The sequence below is a fragment of the Coffea eugenioides genome, chromosome 9, assembly GCF_003713205.1.
Source record: "Coffea eugenioides isolate CCC68of chromosome 9, Ceug_1.0, whole genome shotgun sequence".
NCBI classification, from domain to species: domain Eukaryota; kingdom Viridiplantae; phylum Streptophyta; class Magnoliopsida; order Gentianales; family Rubiaceae; genus Coffea; species Coffea eugenioides.
This window is the reverse complement of record NC_040043.1, coordinates 41,636,250-41,653,160: the sequence shown is the minus strand read 5'-3', so window position 1 is coordinate 41,653,160 and position 16,911 is coordinate 41,636,250. Positions and strand designations below refer to the sequence as shown.

The following is a 16,911-nucleotide window of genomic DNA, read 5'->3' as shown; positions in this document are numbered from 1 at the left end:
ATAGTTGAATCATGATCTCCCATCAGCATCTTACCATTAAAGGAGGTCTCCCAAAGCTAACAAATTATGTCTGGTGGAGTTTTTATTAGAAGAATACACATGCTATTTGTCGTAGTACATCTTTTAGAGCATAAATACAGTCAAAATTTCTGTACGGTCGATTTTGCAGAGCCAATTACAAAGCCGCCCATTTGTAAACCCACATGAGATTCAAATGCTGAAATAGGACATTACTACACACTCAATCTGGAACTTGGACCTCACCACAGCACTTTTAATTGGCTCTCCAAGTTCAGAGGAGGGCATGGACTAAATCATCACCAGACAAGTGGCACTTGTGGGACGAAGTTATAGACTTGTTCAGTTAGGCTCATTACCCGATTGTAACGTTTCCAAAGCCCTTTTTGTCGGCTATATAAGTTGAGATTATTGAACTATTCTTAACTCAGGTGTAGATCAATATAGTGAATAAAAGAGGAAGGGCTGCAAGCTAAAATTTACTGCTAGAATTGATCTTTGATTGATTGAAAAAGCGGAGCAGCAGAAGTTGCAAAAATGCCCATCTACAGAATTGCAATAGGGACACCGGGAGAGGCAAGCCATCCAGATGCACTTAAAGCAGCAGCTGCTGAGTTCTTCTCCACGCTCATTTTCGTTTTTGCTGGCGAAGGCTCTGGCATGGCTTTGAGTAAGTTCTCATTATCAATAATAGGATTAACCCGCTCTATATTGACATTATACGGTAATGGGTTTAAATGTATGCTGAATTTGTGAGATTCATTGAGTAAAAGACCAGGATCATCTATTGATGAGAAAGAATTGGCCATAAGGCACCGTTCAAATACTAAAATGCCTTAAATTTTTGTTGGCAGATAAACTCACGAATAACGGACCACAAACAGCATCGGGGCTAATAGCTGCAGCAATATCGCATGCATATGCACTTTTCGTGGCTGTTTCGATCGGTGCAAACATCTCCGGAGGCCATGTCAACCCTGCTGTCACCTTTGGTGCCTTAATTGGGGGTAACATAACATTGCTCAGAAGCATCTCGTATTGGATAGCACAGTTACTGGGATCCACTGTGGCCTGCTTGCTTCTCAAACTCGCTACCGGCGGATTAGTAAGCCCATAACCTCTCATGATCATGCAATCATGTCTGGATCATATAAATTCCTAAACCCTTTCAGTATTAATCACTCGAGTTTCTTGAAAATTATTTGATCAGGAAACATCTGCATTCACGTTATCATCTGGTGTATCAGTGGGGAATGCATTGGTACTGGAGGCTGTAATGACTTTCGGCCTAGTCTACACGGTTTATGCTACTGCAGTTGATCCCAAGAAGGGAAATATAGGTGTGGTTGCACCCCTTGCAATTGGGTTCATCGTGGGAGCTAATATCTTGGTTGGAGGTGCTTTTGATGGAGCTTCCATGAATCCTGCAGTCTCCTTTGGACCGGCTGTGGTGAGTGGCGTATGGACTCACCAGTGGGTGTACTGGGCAGGCCCTATGCTTGGTGCTGCCATTGCAGCCCTCGTCTATGATAACATCTTCATGGGTGACAGCACCCATGAACGGTTACCTGTCACAGATCATTAGGCCAAGAATATATATCCTTCTGAGTTTTGGTATTTGCAATTTTGATTTCTCTATTTTGTCATTAATTCAGGGGAGGGAGTAAAATAAATTAAAGAAAGATGAGAAGGTTAAGCATCGAATCGAGAGAGGTTGCTTTATTTGATTTTTCTTGTATGTCGGCAATTAAATATGGTAGTATAATTTTCTGCTACGTACATGATATTTGTGGAGAGTGTCCCAGACTGGACTTTCCTCAATTGCAGTATTAGTAGATTAATACAGTTTCCTCTTTTCCTTCCTCATTTTTGATTTATTTATTTTTTGTTTGCAAGTTTAAACTCCATAGTGCGTTTGATAACTAATCGGCTGTTAAATTGCATACTGGGAGAATAACAAGTAACAAACTTTGAAAACCTTTTTATATTATGGAGACATCTTTAAGCTTTGTAATTACTCTTTATCTTTTCTTAAATTGTAGTATACTATCTTGTAAGCTGCAAGTTGTAACTGAGAATTAATAATACCTTAGCAAAATTTCCTTTTTGTTAGCCTTGATAAGAAGTCACTCTAACTGTAAAGTATAAGGAAATATGTACAAAATTAGAATTCACTCCAGATAAACTTATGAAAATTTCTCCGAAATATGTTTATATGAAATATAATTTACACTTGACTGTTAAAATTGAGGGGAGAGGTTAGTGTAATTTCAGCAAATGAGGGTGAGTAGCCTGTAGTCACGTCAACCAATGTGACCCTTTTTTTTTTTTTTGTCAATTAACACTATCTATTCTACTCCTACTCTTATTATAACCTATTTTAAGGGAAGGTCTAACTGGACCAATTTGAGTACTGATCGAGACTAAATCACTTTCGGATTAGATAGGTGTACTGTGCACCATATGAATTTTTTGGTAAAGCCACGTATAGTGGCAATGGAAGACAAAATTTGAACCCTTAACTTTCCACCCCACTAAAACTTCAAAAGGATTTCTTAAAGTCTACCACGTACGCCATGATACACACTTTTCAGGTGTATTTGTCTTGGGTCAAAATTTGGATAGACCCTATTTTTGCACTTTTCAGGTGTATTTGCCTTGGACCAAAATTTGGATAGACCCTATTTTCAAAAATCTAATAGTGTAGATTGTGTTACACTACTTAATGAGATGGTATGGCACAATCTAGATTATTGGCTTTTTGAAAACCGGATTTGCTCACACTTTGTGTAATTTGATTTGACCCTTAAAAAAAAGGGTAAAATCTCCATTTTAGCCTCTGTCATAAATTGATGAAATAGTTACTTCCAAATTTTTTTAGAGAAAACAAAAATCTAACTTACTAACCATAAGAATACATAAAATATCAATTATTATTCTTTCTTATATTTATATCATTTTCCTAATTAACTTTATTTTTAATAATTTAATATTTAAACTATGAGTGTGTTTGGATAAGAGATTATTTGAGATATTATTTGAAATCATTACTATAATACTTTTTATGATAGGACAAATTATCCAATTGGCCCTTGAACTCTTTGTCTAGGTAAAAATAAACCCCTCATCTATTTTTTATTGACTTTAAGTCCTCGAACTTGAAAAATTGGACACCCGTGACCCTTTTAGCCAGTTTCTCCAGTTTTGCGACTGGAAGGCTAATTCAAACGAATGCCAGTGTGCTTCTTCAAAAGACATTTTTGTCCGCATCTTCTAAGCAAAAAGGGAATAACTCCTCCACCTCCTCCCCACCTTGGTTCAACCAGCCCAGTCTCTTGCTCGTCCTCCAATCTCCAAATTCTCCGTCGGGGCCGTCGGCCTTGGCTCCGACAGCTGCATTTTTATAGGCGTCAATCTCGAGTTCTCTGGTCTCCCCTTAAATCAATCCGTCCACGTAGAGCAGTTCCTCTGCAACAACCTCGCCGTCTATGGTTGCCCTCGCCTCATTGCTCTCGCCGTCTCCGCTGCCCCTTGTGGCCACTGCCGCCAGTTCTTCCAAGAACTCCGGGATTCTTCCTCTCTTCAAATCCTCATCACCTCCGACCACCCAAATCAAAACTTTTCAAAATCTCCCCTCCCCTTTAAGCCATTGTCGGAATTCTTAACCAACCCATTTGGCCCCTGTGATCTGTTGGATAAAGAATCTCCCCTCCTCCTCGAACCCCATAGCAATGGGCTATCTTTTGATACTTCCCAAAAACACGCAAATTTGTGCAATGGCTATTCAAAAGAATCCGAACTTGATGGGAATTTTAAAAATTTAAGCAATGGATTTTACGGAGAGTTGGAAGAAAGTGAGGCCCTTCCGAGGATAGAAGCCTTGGAGGCTGCCATCAAGTCACATGCACCGTATAGCGGGTGCTCATCCGGGGTGGCCCTGATGGATCCCGAAGGGAAAGTGTACAGGGGATCATATATCGAGTCTGCAGCATATAATCCGAGTTTGGGGCCGGTTCAGGCTGCACTGGCGGCGTATATAGCTGGGGGAGGAGGTGGATACGAGAGGATTGTGGCGGCAGCTCTGGTGGAGAGGGAAGGTGCTAAAGTCAGTCATGAGGATACGGCGAGGTTGCTGTTTAAGAGGGTCTCACCTAAATGTGAGTTTAGGGTGTATCATTGCTCTTCTGTTGAGAATGGATGTAAAAAAGCTTCAGAATGATCTGAGGTAACAAATAGTATTCAGGGTAGATGTTGTGATTGAATTGCCTGCAATTGTGGATTTTGTACGTCAGATATCTCAATCGCAAGTGAAGGGATGAGTCAATAATATTTGAGAATCTAAGTTCTTCGTTTCTATAAATTTTGTTTTTGGTGTGTGTGTGTTTCCTATTTTCATGGGATCCTAGTTGCATAGGCTATATGTGTATCATTGCAATTGCTATGTGATCTCTTCACTTGAACTCGCTCCTACTCCCTGCGCTTATGGATGTGGTGGTCTCGCCGAGAATAGCAGCTGCAATGGCATCTCTACTGGAAAGTTTGGATGAGAATAGTGTTTTAGCGACTAATTTTGATAGGACTGGTGTCTAGAGTGGAGGAGAATTGGGCAGTCGAAGGAATAGCTATGACTCTGCTAGTGGAGAGATTCTTGAGAGCAGTGGTATCACTCTCCTGCAGAGAATGAGGAGAGAGAGAACGGCGGCAACGAGGGTTTTGCAGAAATAGAAGGAAGAAGGAGGAGTTGTTCCCTTTTTGCTTAGAAGATGCGGACAAAAATACCCTTTGAAGAAGCACACTGGCATTCGTGTGAATTGGCCTTCCGGTTGCAAAACCGGAGAAACTGGTTAAAAGGGTCACGGGTGTTCAATTTTACAAGTTCGAGGGCTTAAAGTCATCAAAAAATAGATGAGGGGCTTATTTTTACCTAGACAAAGAGTTCAAGAGCCAATTGAATAATTTTTCTTTTATGATATGATGTATGTGAAATAAAAAATAATTAAAAAATAAAAAAATGAATTAGAAATTGTAGTTGTATTCCTGAAAAAAAAAAAGAAATTGTAATTGTGATACAAGCGAAATATACCTTGACAAATGGACACGTCTAAATTAAAAATTAAGAAAATTTTGTATCGTTTTCGGACAAATTAAGAAAATCAGTAAAAATCAAAACGCATCGTTTTACAAGTGAACTGACTGGCATTTTTAGGGGTTTGTGATTCGGATTCTGCAAAAACCCTCAAGCAGCCCCAAATTCATTGGTCTCTAGTTGGGGTTCCAAATCCCCGAACGTTATAGGCGATTGAAGAGAATGGTTTTGTCGAATAAGAAGCTAAAGCAGAAGCTTAGAGCGGCTAAAGCTGAATTATTGGCAGCTTCAGAAGCTCAAAACCAATCCATAAACAAAAATTTCCAGAACCCGGAATACCCAGATTTAGGGACCCAAAAATCTCTCAATTCCCTTCTTGAGTCAGCATCCCAGAAGCCCAGATTGTCAAAGAGAGAAAAACGCAGACAAAAGGCACCTTCTTTGCAAGAAAATGATGAGAAATTGAATAAAGACGAAGATGCTGGGTCAGGGGGTATGGCTGAATATGAAAAGAGGAAAAACAAAAGGAAAAGAGATGAAAATCAGGAACTGGAAAATGGGGAGGTGAAGGAGGTGAAAAAGTTGAGCAAAAAGAAGAAAAAGAAGAAGAAGAAAAAGAAGAAAGAGAGGAAGGGGAAAGAAGTGGAGGAGAATGGAGAGGTGCAGGAGAGCTTGGGAACTGAGGCCGGTGTGATTGATGACCAAGATTTAACACAGAGGGTTGATTATGATAATAGGTATGTTAGATAATATAGTTCGCAATTTGTTTCGATGAATCCATCTTCTTTTTTAAACGGTTCTGCTATTTTAGTCATCAGCTGAAGTAATTTTATTTATCTATCTATCTGTTTGTTGGCTTCTGCTTTTTTGGAATGATATGAACAATGCTAAACATTTCTCATGGAGTTAAATGATGATTTATGTGTTATTATTTTGACATTGAAGTTTGAGGCTGTTGACAGCCATAGTTGCTGGCTGTTTTTCAACCTCTTTTCCAAGTCGTTATTTGCTAATTCATCGGTTGTTGGACACCCTTTTGCACTAGTTTTATAGTGATTGTCTATGTCAAAAACCGAAGTGGAAGGTCTAGAGAAGAAACTTGAAATAATAAGTTAGATATCTTACTCAAGAAACTGAGTCATCAAAAGGTGTTGCCTTTGCTAACTGGTTTAGATGGGTGTTAATTATCAGTCTGGTAATGCAAAGATCATGTCTTTGTTTAGGAGCTTCCGTACAAATTTTTCATGGATTTAATTGTCAATAATTGGTAGAATTTTTTGCATTTGCAAGGTTTGAGCTAAGGGACCATTTAGTTACATGTGATCTCACGATACTGAGCTGCCATTGATTTTATTATATTTTCTTTGCTCTTCATTTTCTCTTGTGTTATTGTTACTGCAGTGAAGGAAGTTTGGATGCCGGTACTAAAGTTTATGTTGGAGGTATACCATACTACTCGAGTGAAGATGATATTAGGAGTTATTTTGAAGGTTGTGGCACCATAACTGAAATTGACTGTATGAAGTTTCCAGAGAGCGGAAAATTCAGAGGGATTGCCATCATTAGTTTCAAGGTATGTTCTGTAGTGATCTGGTTATGATGGTAAAATATTGCTTGTTTGTTACACTTCAGTGTCCATGAAGACAGTTCGTATTTATAGCTTGTTGTGGAATCCTTGTCTCATTGTTAACCAATTGCAGACTGAAGCTGCAGCAAGGAGAGCGTTGGCCCTTGATGGGTCTGACATGTAAGTAAAACTTATAAAGACTTTCTTTAGTTCCTATAAAAGTTAATGTTGTTTTTTGTCATGCTGAAGAGATTACTACATCTTGCAGGGGAGGCCTATTCCTAAAAATTCAACCTTACAAATCTGCTAGAGTTACCAAAACGTCTAACTTTGCTCCTAAAATTGTGGAGGGGTACAATAGGATCTACATTGGAAATTTGTCCTGGGATATCACTGAAGATGATTTGAGGAAATTTTTTTCAGTCTGCAATATTACGTCCATCCGTTTTGGTGAAGACAAAGAAACAGGAGATTTCCGAGGTTATGCCCATGTGGATTTTTCAGATAGTCTTTCCCTGAACACAGCATTGAAATTGGATCAGAAGATTGTTTGTGGAAGACCCATTCGAATATCGTGTGCTGTTCCAAAGAAAGGATCAGAAGATAAGACAAAACTGTTACCAGAAAATAATCAAGCTGTTGGTGATGGTGCGACTGCTGTTAGCGGGAAGATTCGGAGGAGGACATGTTACGAGTGTGGAGAGCGTGGCCACCTTTCATCTTCTTGCCCAAAGAAGCAAGCAGCTGACCAAACGAGTCTTCAAACAAGTTAATTTTGTAAGACATCTAACCTTGTAGTTTTCTTCAAGTTTCAATTGTATAAGGTCCAAGGAGTCATATGCGTTTTTCTTTTAAAATTAAATATTTTTTTCAGCATTGTTTCAGGAATCCCTTAACAAGTTGGAGTCCCAATTTTGTTGATTTTTCAAACGTTCTATGTTACGCAGCGTGCAAGAAAATTTTCATCATTTTTGTGCTTTAGGGATAGGCAAGTATTACTATTCCTGTCAGTGTAAAACTACTCCATTTGATCTGCTGGTACTTTGTAGAATTGTATATTCAATTCTTTTCCATTTTTGTTTTTAACTTTCATTTTGCATCAAGGCAGTCGTGTTGGGAAGTGTACGTGTTTTTGAAAGACAGCCCAACGTGAGTTTACGTGCTGTGTTAGTAATTAAATGTTAGTTTCAGTCTCGATTTGCCATTTGCAGTCATCTTCTTATCAATTTTTGAGGTCACAAACCAATGGAATTTGGCCGAAGTGCAAACACACAAGCAATGACACAAAGTGGCAAGTACCGTTCTAATGAATTTGTGCGGACTCTATAATATGGCACTAAGAGGCATAGAAGAGTTTTTTTAGTTATGATGTCTGGTATGAAGTTGAAACTGCAAAAGTAATCTTTTAAGCGGACTAAAGCAAAGATTGTGCCAAATGCTGCAGGCGGACTGGCTCTCGAGGTCCAAGGAGCTGGAAGGCATAAGATGATTTAGCTTTCTGTTTTATTGCATTGTAGAATCTGTCTCGTATCACACTGAAATTGGAGTCTGAGAAAGCACAGAGACTCCTCCTCTTAGTCCTCAAAATATAAATTCCTTCCCCAGTTTCACGGGTGGCTTGGCTTTGACTTTGGAAACTGGAAACTGGAAACAAGGGAGCTTAGTTGTTTTTTTTTTTGTGAATTTGGCCCGTGAGTCGCCTTTCTAGTCACAGGTCCTGATTCACAACCATTGTGTTGGAAATTTTCCCCTTTGATGTTGGCATTCTCCCCTGCAATGAACTCCTAGGGGTCAACGGGCTACTACCCAAGAAATACTCCTATTTCATGTCGAATTTCTCCGAGTGATCTTCTCTTTACAACCCCCGAGCAGCACACCAGTCTTCGTCCAAATTCTACCTAGGTAATTTGACTTCTTCCCCTATCTTCATCCTAGCTCTGCATCATGTTTCAATACCCTCTCCAAATTATCTTGTTATCTTAAATTAATAGGTTCAGACTAAAAAGAACTTCTTAATTTCTACTTTTTTTTTTTGGAACAGAAGAAACAATTTCAACCCCTCGATGATACAAGCTAATCAATATTAGTTGGGATATTTTCTAATATAAGTACTACTGCCAGAAAATTGATAAAAATTGAAGGTTGCCCAAGATTAGAAGCAAGAAAGTTCTTCAACTTCGTTATGCACCAACAAGTATCGAGTACTCTTATCATTATTATAGTTATTTGTAACATCAAAAACAACTTACAACCGACAAACTCACCTACCCTAACTGTTCAGACGTCCCAAACTTTTAGTCTTCAAATCTTTTTAAGACTTTATATACTAACACATGCGCTGTACTGCTACTACTAATTAATTTCCACATAAATTGTGCTGCTATTAATTAAACTGTATTGTCACCGTCCCAAAAGAATTGGTATTGTTGTAGGATCATTGGCTACCAAAAGACACAGATCCGAAAGAGGATGGATACTAGCAGCTACTATAGACTAGTTCAATTTTCAGCAGGAAACCATGAATTTTAGCACCGGATTTGCGGCGGGTATTAAGACCCATGGTTTGTTGGTTAGCTACTACATGTCCCCCAGCCCCCAAAAGGGCCAAAACCCAGCCTGCCTTAAGTCTCAGAAATTAGTTAAGTGGAATTCTGTACGGGGCATTGGCTTCCAAATCTCAACTGATTTTACCCGCCACCTTCCTCTCTTTCCTAAGCCTTTGTCCCCCTCGCATATTTCTCTTCCACTCTTCCTCTTCCTACATATACCTACTACAACATCTATTCATGTACACGGCCAAGTGGGATTCCTCTACAGTTTAAAACTCTTCAGATTTCCTATTTTTTTCCCCCTTCTGATCTGGGGTAAGAAAGTTGGGTGGATATGGCAGTGGCTAATTCCAGGCCTAGTACAGAGCTGTTGATGCCCAAGAAATGGAATGAGAGATCAGATAGGAGTCCTGAGAGAACTAAGATATGTTCCGAACAACCAAAATTCAACTCCATTCTCGACGGGAAAGTCCCCGTCATTTACTACCTCGCCAGAAATGGCCACCTCGAGCACCCTCATTTCATCCAAGTTCCCCTCTCTTCCTCTCACGGCCTTTATCTAAGAGGTACCTCGTCTTCTTACTTCTGTGGGTTCACTTTATGCTTTTCTTTCCTTCTTTGATAAATGAAATCAAATTGGGTTTGTTGCTTCTTCGCAGATGTCATAAATAAATTGAATTTTCTCAGAGGAAATGGCATGGCTCATATGTACTCGTGGTCCTCCAAAAGGTACACCATAAAAAGATATCCTATAATTTTCCTATGCTCGAATTCAGATGAGATGAGTTTATTTTATTCTGAGCAACTCATGTTTTGGAACATATATTTGTATGAACGAAATTTTGCCGAATATTTGACAACAGGAACTATAAGAATGGGTACGTGTGGCAGGACTTAACGGAGGACGATTTGATTCAACCAACCAACGATCGCGATTACATTCTCAAGGGATCAGAGCTGCTGCATTCCTCACCCATCGTCCGATCACTCCAACCAACCAAAAACGATGCTCACGATTCCTCTTCTTACTCGAGAAGGAAGGAAAATCGGTCCTGGGGTTCCTTTGATAATTCCACTGCGAGTTCTTTCAAAAACAACGAGTACCGAGTTTACAAGTGCGAGTCGAGTCGCGAACTCGGAGGTAAGCTAGCTGACATGGCAACTCAGACGGAGGATAAGCGACGTTTGAGTAGGAGTTTGCGGGAGGAGTACTTTAACAAGAGCGTGGAGTTGTGTAGGGAAGAACTGTCTCCGCCGTCGATGCCTAGCTCGGAAGGATTGGACGGTGTGAGTGGATCTAGAGCCGTCGAACGATGTCCTGGAGTCGTTGATCGTCGGACAGCTGAGAATGAGTGCACCAGTGGGAGAATCAAGCCTTCTCGTGTTCTGAATTTGATGCACTTGATTACTTGTGGATCGTCGATCGCGGTTAAGGATCGGGGTTCAATGAAGAAAAAGGAAAGGCGGGGGTATTTGATGGGCGTGAAATTTGGAAGCACGGTGTTACGCCATGTAGGGAACCTATAAGGTTCTGCAAATTGCAATGTAACATTGTAACGTGAAAGGTGTTTACTTCTTATTAAGCCCTTCAAAACATGTTAATGTGCCGCCGATCATCCCCTTTAAAGTTTAAAAGATGATTATTGATGTCCCTTTCCATCTAGATTTGGCATTGCAAGATGATTATCATATTGGTCCAATCGTGTCTATAAAATCCCTACAATGCCCTCGAATATACTTACAATGACACGTGATTATAGAGTTAAACATTATATGAATCCATCACGAAACAACTTAAATGCTTTTAGATTTGTATTTAGGAAGACAAGGGATTCAAAAGGTATAAAACTTTCTAGTTTTGAAAGCGTCGTATTTTTCTTTTTCCATTTTTTTAATCCAGTTCTTTTAAGCTCAATGATCATAATTCATCGTATGGGATACTCATTTTTGGTGGGGAAAAAAAGTTTTGTTGCTTGTAAAATTGTATTGGGCCTTTTAAAGTTAAATGGACTATATGACCAATGACAAGAGAAAATAATCCATGAGCTATATGACCTTTCATTGCATTCATCGTTACCACACCATTGTACCTTCACCCTTGGGCTTCCTCGGTTAATTTGTTTCTCATTTTTACGAAAAGTAACCTTCATTCAAAAGCTTATTAATGTTGAGAGCATTTGGATTTGATTTTTTTCGTTAGCTTATTATTTTCTATGGCATTGCATGTTGCATAGATGGGCGTACATGAAAGTAAATAGATAGACCTTAAATTAGTTTTCAATGAGAATGGAAATGGTTGTGGTGCTCTATCTTATGAGGACTTAAAGCCAAAAAAAAAAGGCTAAAAAGAACAGAAAAATGAGAATATTGGTAAATAAATTTCTCGTCTTGCCTATGGATTAAAGTCGTGTATGAAAATTAATGCATTTTACTTGTTGGGAAGTGGTAGCGATGGGTTTGTAAGTTAGATAAATAACCAAAATTATACTTGGTAAATAAACATTTTTTTATCCTCTGGGTAAATAAACATATTACTTCATACAAAATATATAAACCATAAAAGGCAAAAACAGGCAAGATACGAGGACAGGAAAATGGAATTACCAAAAAAAAAAAGAAAAGAAAAAATGGGATGAGAAAACGAAAGAGAAAAGCGTTCTCAGGAAAAGCGAGTTTCACGTGCTTCTAGATACGCTTTCAAGTTCTACACGCTCCTGCTTACGGGAAAGCGCAAACGGTGCACCAGTGAGTCGTGAATACTCGTGATTGTGCGCCAGGATAAGAAAGCAAACGTTCGTCTTTGCAGCAGGAGGTTATTTGATTTTGGGTTTTTTATTTAACCGATCTGAACCGACCGAATCTCTTTTTAGGACCGAATTTTACAATAGACCAGTGATAACGGGGTCAAATGCGAAATCAAGTAGTAGTAATTGGGGTTTAGGGTTTTAGGTACGAATGGAATCCAAGAAATTCGAAGCTAAGCTGCTTCTAAAGGATAAACGGTTCTGGTTCGCCTCTGCCCTTATTGTTTGGGCCGCTGCTCTCCAGGTATTGCCTCCATTTCATTCAAATACGCTGTGAATAAATTGTATTTTCTGATGGAGTGGACTTGAATTCATATCTTGGTAACGGTAAATGTGATCAGGGACATATGATGTGGTTACGGAGGCAAGATTCTTTCAAGCAGAAGTTTGGAAATGTAGAGCAGGACAAAGATCAAAGCAGGAATTAGCTGAAAATCATCACTAGTTGAATCATTTGCTCAAATTACTGTCTTTGTTACTTGTGAGTTCAAATGTGATGCTTTTTTATGTCCCTAGATGCTCATATTCAAGTTAATAATAGTGAAAATATTCTAAGAATTGTGCATTGACCGAGCCCTGTTACTTATTATGATTTATTACGAGTAAATTTCTGTTTAGTTCTAGCTTATGCTTTGCCTGGTTGTAAGGTGGATGTGATGATTATATTGTTTATCTTAGGTGTGCTGTTAATTCATGGTTTGTAAAATGCTAATTCTCGACTCGAGAAGTTTGGTCTTGAGTTTTCCAGAAAATATTGATTGAGGGTCTCTTTTGGGCATCTATGCTCTGCGTGAAAATTCAGACTTTTGGCTGGTATAATCATGACAACTACTGAAGCATTTACTTGATTTGAGCATAAGATTTTACAGGTGATCACACGGATGGTGAATTATCCTAGCAGTCTTTAGCTTTAATTCCTTAATTCAATGTGATTGTTATTGGTCTCTCTACAAAAGAAGTACTCGGTGGATATGTTAGTCATGTGGCTGGGTGTATGAATGATAAATCTTGCATCTTCAAGTGCACTTGGCTAATTTGAAGTCACATGTTATGCGCAAGTAAGATGATTAAATGGATAAAAAATGCTTCTTTGATGATATTATTCTTTTCCTGTTTTGTAATCCTGGAGTCAAAAGTAAAATCTAGTAGCTCCAGATTAAGCTTATTTTACTTTAGTTTAAACGTACTTCAGTTTAATATTTTGGGAAAATGTCGAAAGACTTTCGATTTGGAAGGAATAAAATAGCTGACTTGCTGATGGGCCCAAATAGAAAATCTGCTTAACGATTAATGAGCATACTTTGATTGTTGTACATTTTTTTGTGGTAGTTTGTTTTCTTTGTAAACTTTCTATGAGGCAGACACATTACGTCCTTGGTGAATCCGCCCTTACTTTATTTGATCATACATTTAGATAATCTACCTCTTCCCCAACCACTCCCCTCCCAACCCCCTATTAGCACTTAAAAGTCCACTATCTGCAGTTAAAAAGTCGGTTTGGAGATCAAATTGAAGTTGACTTTGGGAATTTAGGGAGAGCAAGATTATGCAAGGACTCAATGATTGACCCTTGATAATGGTCTTTTGAAGTTAATGAGTGATAGATAACCAGGGAAAATTAAATAATTGATAACTGATGATCAGATTAAATCACACGAAGAGTTGTTGAGTGAGTATGACACATGCTTTACTGGATTTGGACATACAAGTAAATTTGATTGCAAAGCCAAAAACTACTAGATAGAGAAGTTAAAGATAAGGTGCAATTACTTTTGGAGTAGACAATATAGAAATGATCATAGTATAGAGTATGAATCAGGTGATGCCTCCTACAGGTTCCAAATTGCTCTTTCTTGATGTCAATTTTTCATCAAGTATTAAAAGAGAAAACCTTTTGGTTATTTATACAGTCATGGTTTTGGCACAAACTCCTGTACTTTTTGGTAGGATCCAGTGGGCTTTCTTTCATGTCCACTAGTTGGACTTGGATGTTTGTGGAACTTATTTATGCATTTTTTATTGGTCATCTGATTCTTTATTGAATTCATTGCTCAAAGTATAACTTGGAGCCAAGTTAATTGTTAAATTCTGATAGTTATGCTGCACATTACCGCTCTATTTCAGTAGCTAAATGCTTGTTGGAAATTTCGTGACAATGGCAACTATGTACGAGTGTTAATTGGTTGAATGGACACTGGCAATCAGTCTAACACACCAAAAGGATCTCTGTGGTCAGCCAGTTGCCATGCCACTGTGCAGTGCTGGTATAGTTGGCTGCTGGTGGTGCCTACTATGGCTTCTGTCCTAGCCTGGCCTACATGTTTCGTTGGTTGATACTTGGAAGGCGCTTCAATTCTCCCACATTTTCACCCACTTTTGGATTGCTGCAACATAAAATCCATCTAGGGATCCATGAAGATTTGCTTGTCATCTACTTTATATAGGAGATGTTACAGTTGAGTCATAAATTAGTGTTTTGAGATTTTATCGCCATTTATGTAATTGTGTGATTCATGATCATAGGCTACAGATGATAGCGGTTGGGCATCCATATCCAAGGTTATCTTGTAGCAAATATTGGATGGTTCAAGTTATGCTTTAGAACAGGTTGATGAACATTTTTTGGTAACCAAAAGCTATTTCTGTTCTTCTGAGTATCATAGGGGGTTTTCTTGGGGGAGCAGATTCAGGTCCACATCTTGCAGTGCTTCCAAAGAGCAATATATTCCCTAGTCCCTACCTCAATCACGGTGATGCCTACAGTACAGTTGTAGATCGTCAAAAGGAATGGTTATATCACCGTACTTGAATGGTTAACTAGGACAAGGAGATGAATGAAATCAACCGAAGAAAAAGGAGCATGACCACGGGGAAGTTGAGGACGAGCTTTCATGCTTTTAGGTTTGATCTGTCTAATTAACTTTTTGATTAAGGAGTCAATTACCCTCGGATACGGATATGGTATGAACTGTTGGAACAAACACGTTACAATAGACGGTCTTTTACTCTCAACCTCGACCCTGAACCCGCCTGTTTGGGTCAGAAATGTTAGTAGGATTTTCGTTCTCGGTGTAAGATGGGCTCTACCTGATTTAGTTTATTATAGAATTGATAGTCACGTTAAGAAGTCGTAGCTGAAGAGAAGAATATCGATTTGACAACTGCAAGTTACTTGTGAATGAACGCAATAGCCAATTGTTGGCACTGACACTTCACAATAAGTAGTAATCATCTGTATATCTAAATATCAATTAGACACGAGATAACTATTGATAAAATAAACTAAACGACGCACTGCAGCTTACGTGAATCAGAGTCAATACAAGAAAAGTTCATGTATCTGCTGCAAGTGCATGCACTAAGACAAGAGATCAGTATACACGATTAATACGTTAAATGAAATAGCTTAAAAAATGTTGGTTAGTGTTGGATATTTTAATAAAAAATATCGCATGTTTACTTTGAATTCAAACACAATAATTACAAATTGTTCAATGAATTTTCAACTACAAATAAAACCATTCAAAAGTGTAACTTATGTCTTTAAAATCAGACTTATGTCTTGAATTGTATAACCTATGTAATGATTATGTTTATGAATTTATTTAGTGAATTTTTTATCGTTGTACAATGGATCTAAACTTTTCAATTTGTAATTAAAATATGAGGCGTTTATTCCTGTTAATGATGGTGTTTTAATACTCCTAATTTCTTAACCTCTAACCTATAAATAGAGGCATCTATCAATCAAACCTGATATATACTTTGCCATATTTAGACTATTTTCTATTTTTACTTCCTCTCACTACTATTAGAGGTTATAGGGTAAAGAATAATTAATGTTTTATGAGGTTTCTGTCTTATTCCAATAGTGTAGATTGAAGTAAATTACAGTGAGGAGAAGATTAGATTGTTGTATCTTGGAGGTGATGTGTTGAGATCTACTACATTATAAGATACTTTGTAGGGGCACGAATCGTTTTAAAAAGAGCGACCTAGTCCGTGCATCAATCCACGTCAAATTAATTTTTTATGGTACAAATTATTTGCATTTTTTAATGCAACATTGAGGTATGAAATTTTTTTTAATTTCTTTATTAAATTTTATTAGAGAAATTATTATTGTTACTTATATGATATATTTTGGTCAAGGACCAACAGTTAGTTTGAGTGGCTATCAAATAGTTTCATTTCATACCTCTCCTGAGACAAATCTTTTGCTTCTCTTGGTCAAAAGAGGGGATGGGAAGGGGACCGACTTGGGAAGTTCTTGAATCCAAGTAAACGAACTTGGGGTTAGGTTACCACAGAAAATGCCATGATCAAGTGATGAGATAAGCAATCATCATCATGATTAGAAAATTTTGTATGGTTACAAATTGGAAATTGAAAGTAGTTGCAGCAGTAGTTAAGCTAGTTAGAAAGGCCCCTTTCCAGTCCCCACGATTGGAAGTCAAGCATCAGCTGTTTTTCAAGTCAAACACTCTTCAGAGGAGGGCCATCACCTCTTAGGCTCTTACGATGGGATGGATGGATGATGACTCATCCCTGATGGGCACAGCTGCTGACTTTGGAGCATTTTAGTTGACTTCCCAACTGTTCCGAAGTCTCTCTCAAACCTTGTAGCCTTCAATATCTGTACAATTACATTCTATTCCATGTTGTAGTTGGGATTGATCCTTCCTATAAAACAGTGAGTCGCAACCATCTAGTCCAGTTGAGCTGGTACGCATGTCAATTATGTCAGATTCTTCAATGAAATTGTTGTATAATTGCATAGAAACTTTAAAGAATGAGCCCATATCCTGCAACACGGTGCTGCTGGCGCGTACAACGGCGCCTTCTCCGGCTATACGCATCAAGGCCATCGAATTAGCGAAGAAAATA

The 16,911-nt window shown here is 38.4% G+C and overlaps 4 protein-coding genes and 1 long non-coding RNA gene across 7 annotated transcripts; all 5 read left to right on the top strand.

Moving 5' to 3' along the window:
• Positions 1 to 555: 555 nt before the first annotated feature.
• On the top strand, positions 556 to 1,603 carry LOC113748431 (aquaporin TIP1-3-like). The gene is made up of 3 exons (XM_027291983.1): positions 556 to 688; positions 873 to 1,123; positions 1,229 to 1,603. Exons 1-3 carry the CDS (start codon positions 556 to 558, stop codon positions 1,601 to 1,603), a joined length of 759 nt encoding a protein of 252 aa, XP_027147784.1.
• Positions 1,604 to 3,310: 1,707 nt separating this feature from the next.
• On the top strand, positions 3,311 to 4,306 carry LOC113782600 (cytidine deaminase 1-like; the record flags this gene model as incomplete). The annotated part of the gene is made up of 1 exon (XM_027328479.1): positions 3,311 to 4,306. A coding segment is annotated over one exon (927 nt), but the record flags the coding sequence as incomplete, so codon positions are not given.
• A 934-nt stretch (positions 4,307 to 5,240) lies between these two features.
• LOC113782313 (protein gar2) lies at positions 5,241 to 8,346 on the top strand. Of its 3 annotated transcripts, none has more exons than XM_027328205.1 (5): positions 5,241 to 5,841; positions 6,506 to 6,677; positions 6,805 to 6,851; positions 6,940 to 7,448; positions 8,116 to 8,346. In XM_027328205.1, the coding sequence occupies exons 1-4, from the start codon at positions 5,327 to 5,329 to the stop codon at positions 7,442 to 7,444; spliced, it is 1,239 nt and encodes a 412-aa protein (XP_027184006.1). In that variant the 5' UTR covers positions 5,241 to 5,326; the 3' UTR covers positions 7,445 to 7,448; positions 8,116 to 8,346. The 3 variants fall into 3 exon arrangements, with proteins under 3 accessions (XP_027184006.1, XP_027184005.1, XP_027184004.1); XM_027328204.1 differs by lacking the exon at positions 8,116 to 8,346 and adding an exon at positions 7,557 to 7,757; XM_027328203.1 differs by lacking the exon at positions 8,116 to 8,346 and adding an exon at positions 7,546 to 7,757.
• Positions 8,347 to 9,223: 877 nt separating this feature from the next.
• Positions 9,224 to 10,817, top strand: LOC113782314 (protein UPSTREAM OF FLC-like). Its single transcript, XM_027328206.1, has 3 exons — positions 9,224 to 9,786; positions 9,880 to 9,949; positions 10,084 to 10,817. The coding sequence occupies exons 1-3, from the start codon at positions 9,555 to 9,557 to the stop codon at positions 10,745 to 10,747; spliced, it is 966 nt and encodes a 321-aa protein (XP_027184007.1). The 5' UTR covers positions 9,224 to 9,554; the 3' UTR covers positions 10,748 to 10,817.
• A 1,138-nt stretch (positions 10,818 to 11,955) lies between these two features.
• Positions 11,956 to 12,718, top strand: LOC113783523. Its single transcript, XR_003469915.1, has 2 exons — positions 11,956 to 12,268; positions 12,366 to 12,718. It is a non-coding gene; the product is annotated as an uncharacterized LOC113783523 (long non-coding RNA).
• Positions 12,719 to 16,911: the final 4,193 nt, after the last annotated feature.

Coding starts and splice junctions, on each gene's coding strand:
- LOC113748431 (XM_027291983.1), top strand. CDS start 556: ATGCCCATCTACAGAATTGCAATAGGGACACCGGGAGAGGCAAGCCAT. Junction 689..872: donor AGGCTCTGGCATGGCTTTGA/GTAAGTTCTCAT, acceptor TTTTGTTGGCAG/ATAAACTCACGAATAACGGA. Junction 1,124..1,228: donor AACTCGCTACCGGCGGATTA/GTAAGCCCATAA, acceptor TTATTTGATCAG/GAAACATCTGCATTCACGTT.
- LOC113782313 (XM_027328205.1), top strand. CDS start 5,327: ATGGTTTTGTCGAATAAGAAGCTAAAGCAGAAGCTTAGAGCGGCTAAA. Junction 5,842..6,505: donor AGGGTTGATTATGATAATAG/GTATGTTAGATA, acceptor TTGTTACTGCAG/TGAAGGAAGTTTGGATGCCG. Junction 6,678..6,804: donor TTGCCATCATTAGTTTCAAG/GTATGTTCTGTA, acceptor AACCAATTGCAG/ACTGAAGCTGCAGCAAGGAG.
- LOC113782314 (XM_027328206.1), top strand. CDS start 9,555: ATGGCAGTGGCTAATTCCAGGCCTAGTACAGAGCTGTTGATGCCCAAG. Junction 9,787..9,879: donor TCACGGCCTTTATCTAAGAG/GTACCTCGTCTT, acceptor GCTTCTTCGCAG/ATGTCATAAATAAATTGAAT. Junction 9,950..10,083: donor TACTCGTGGTCCTCCAAAAG/GTACACCATAAA, acceptor ATTTGACAACAG/GAACTATAAGAATGGGTACG.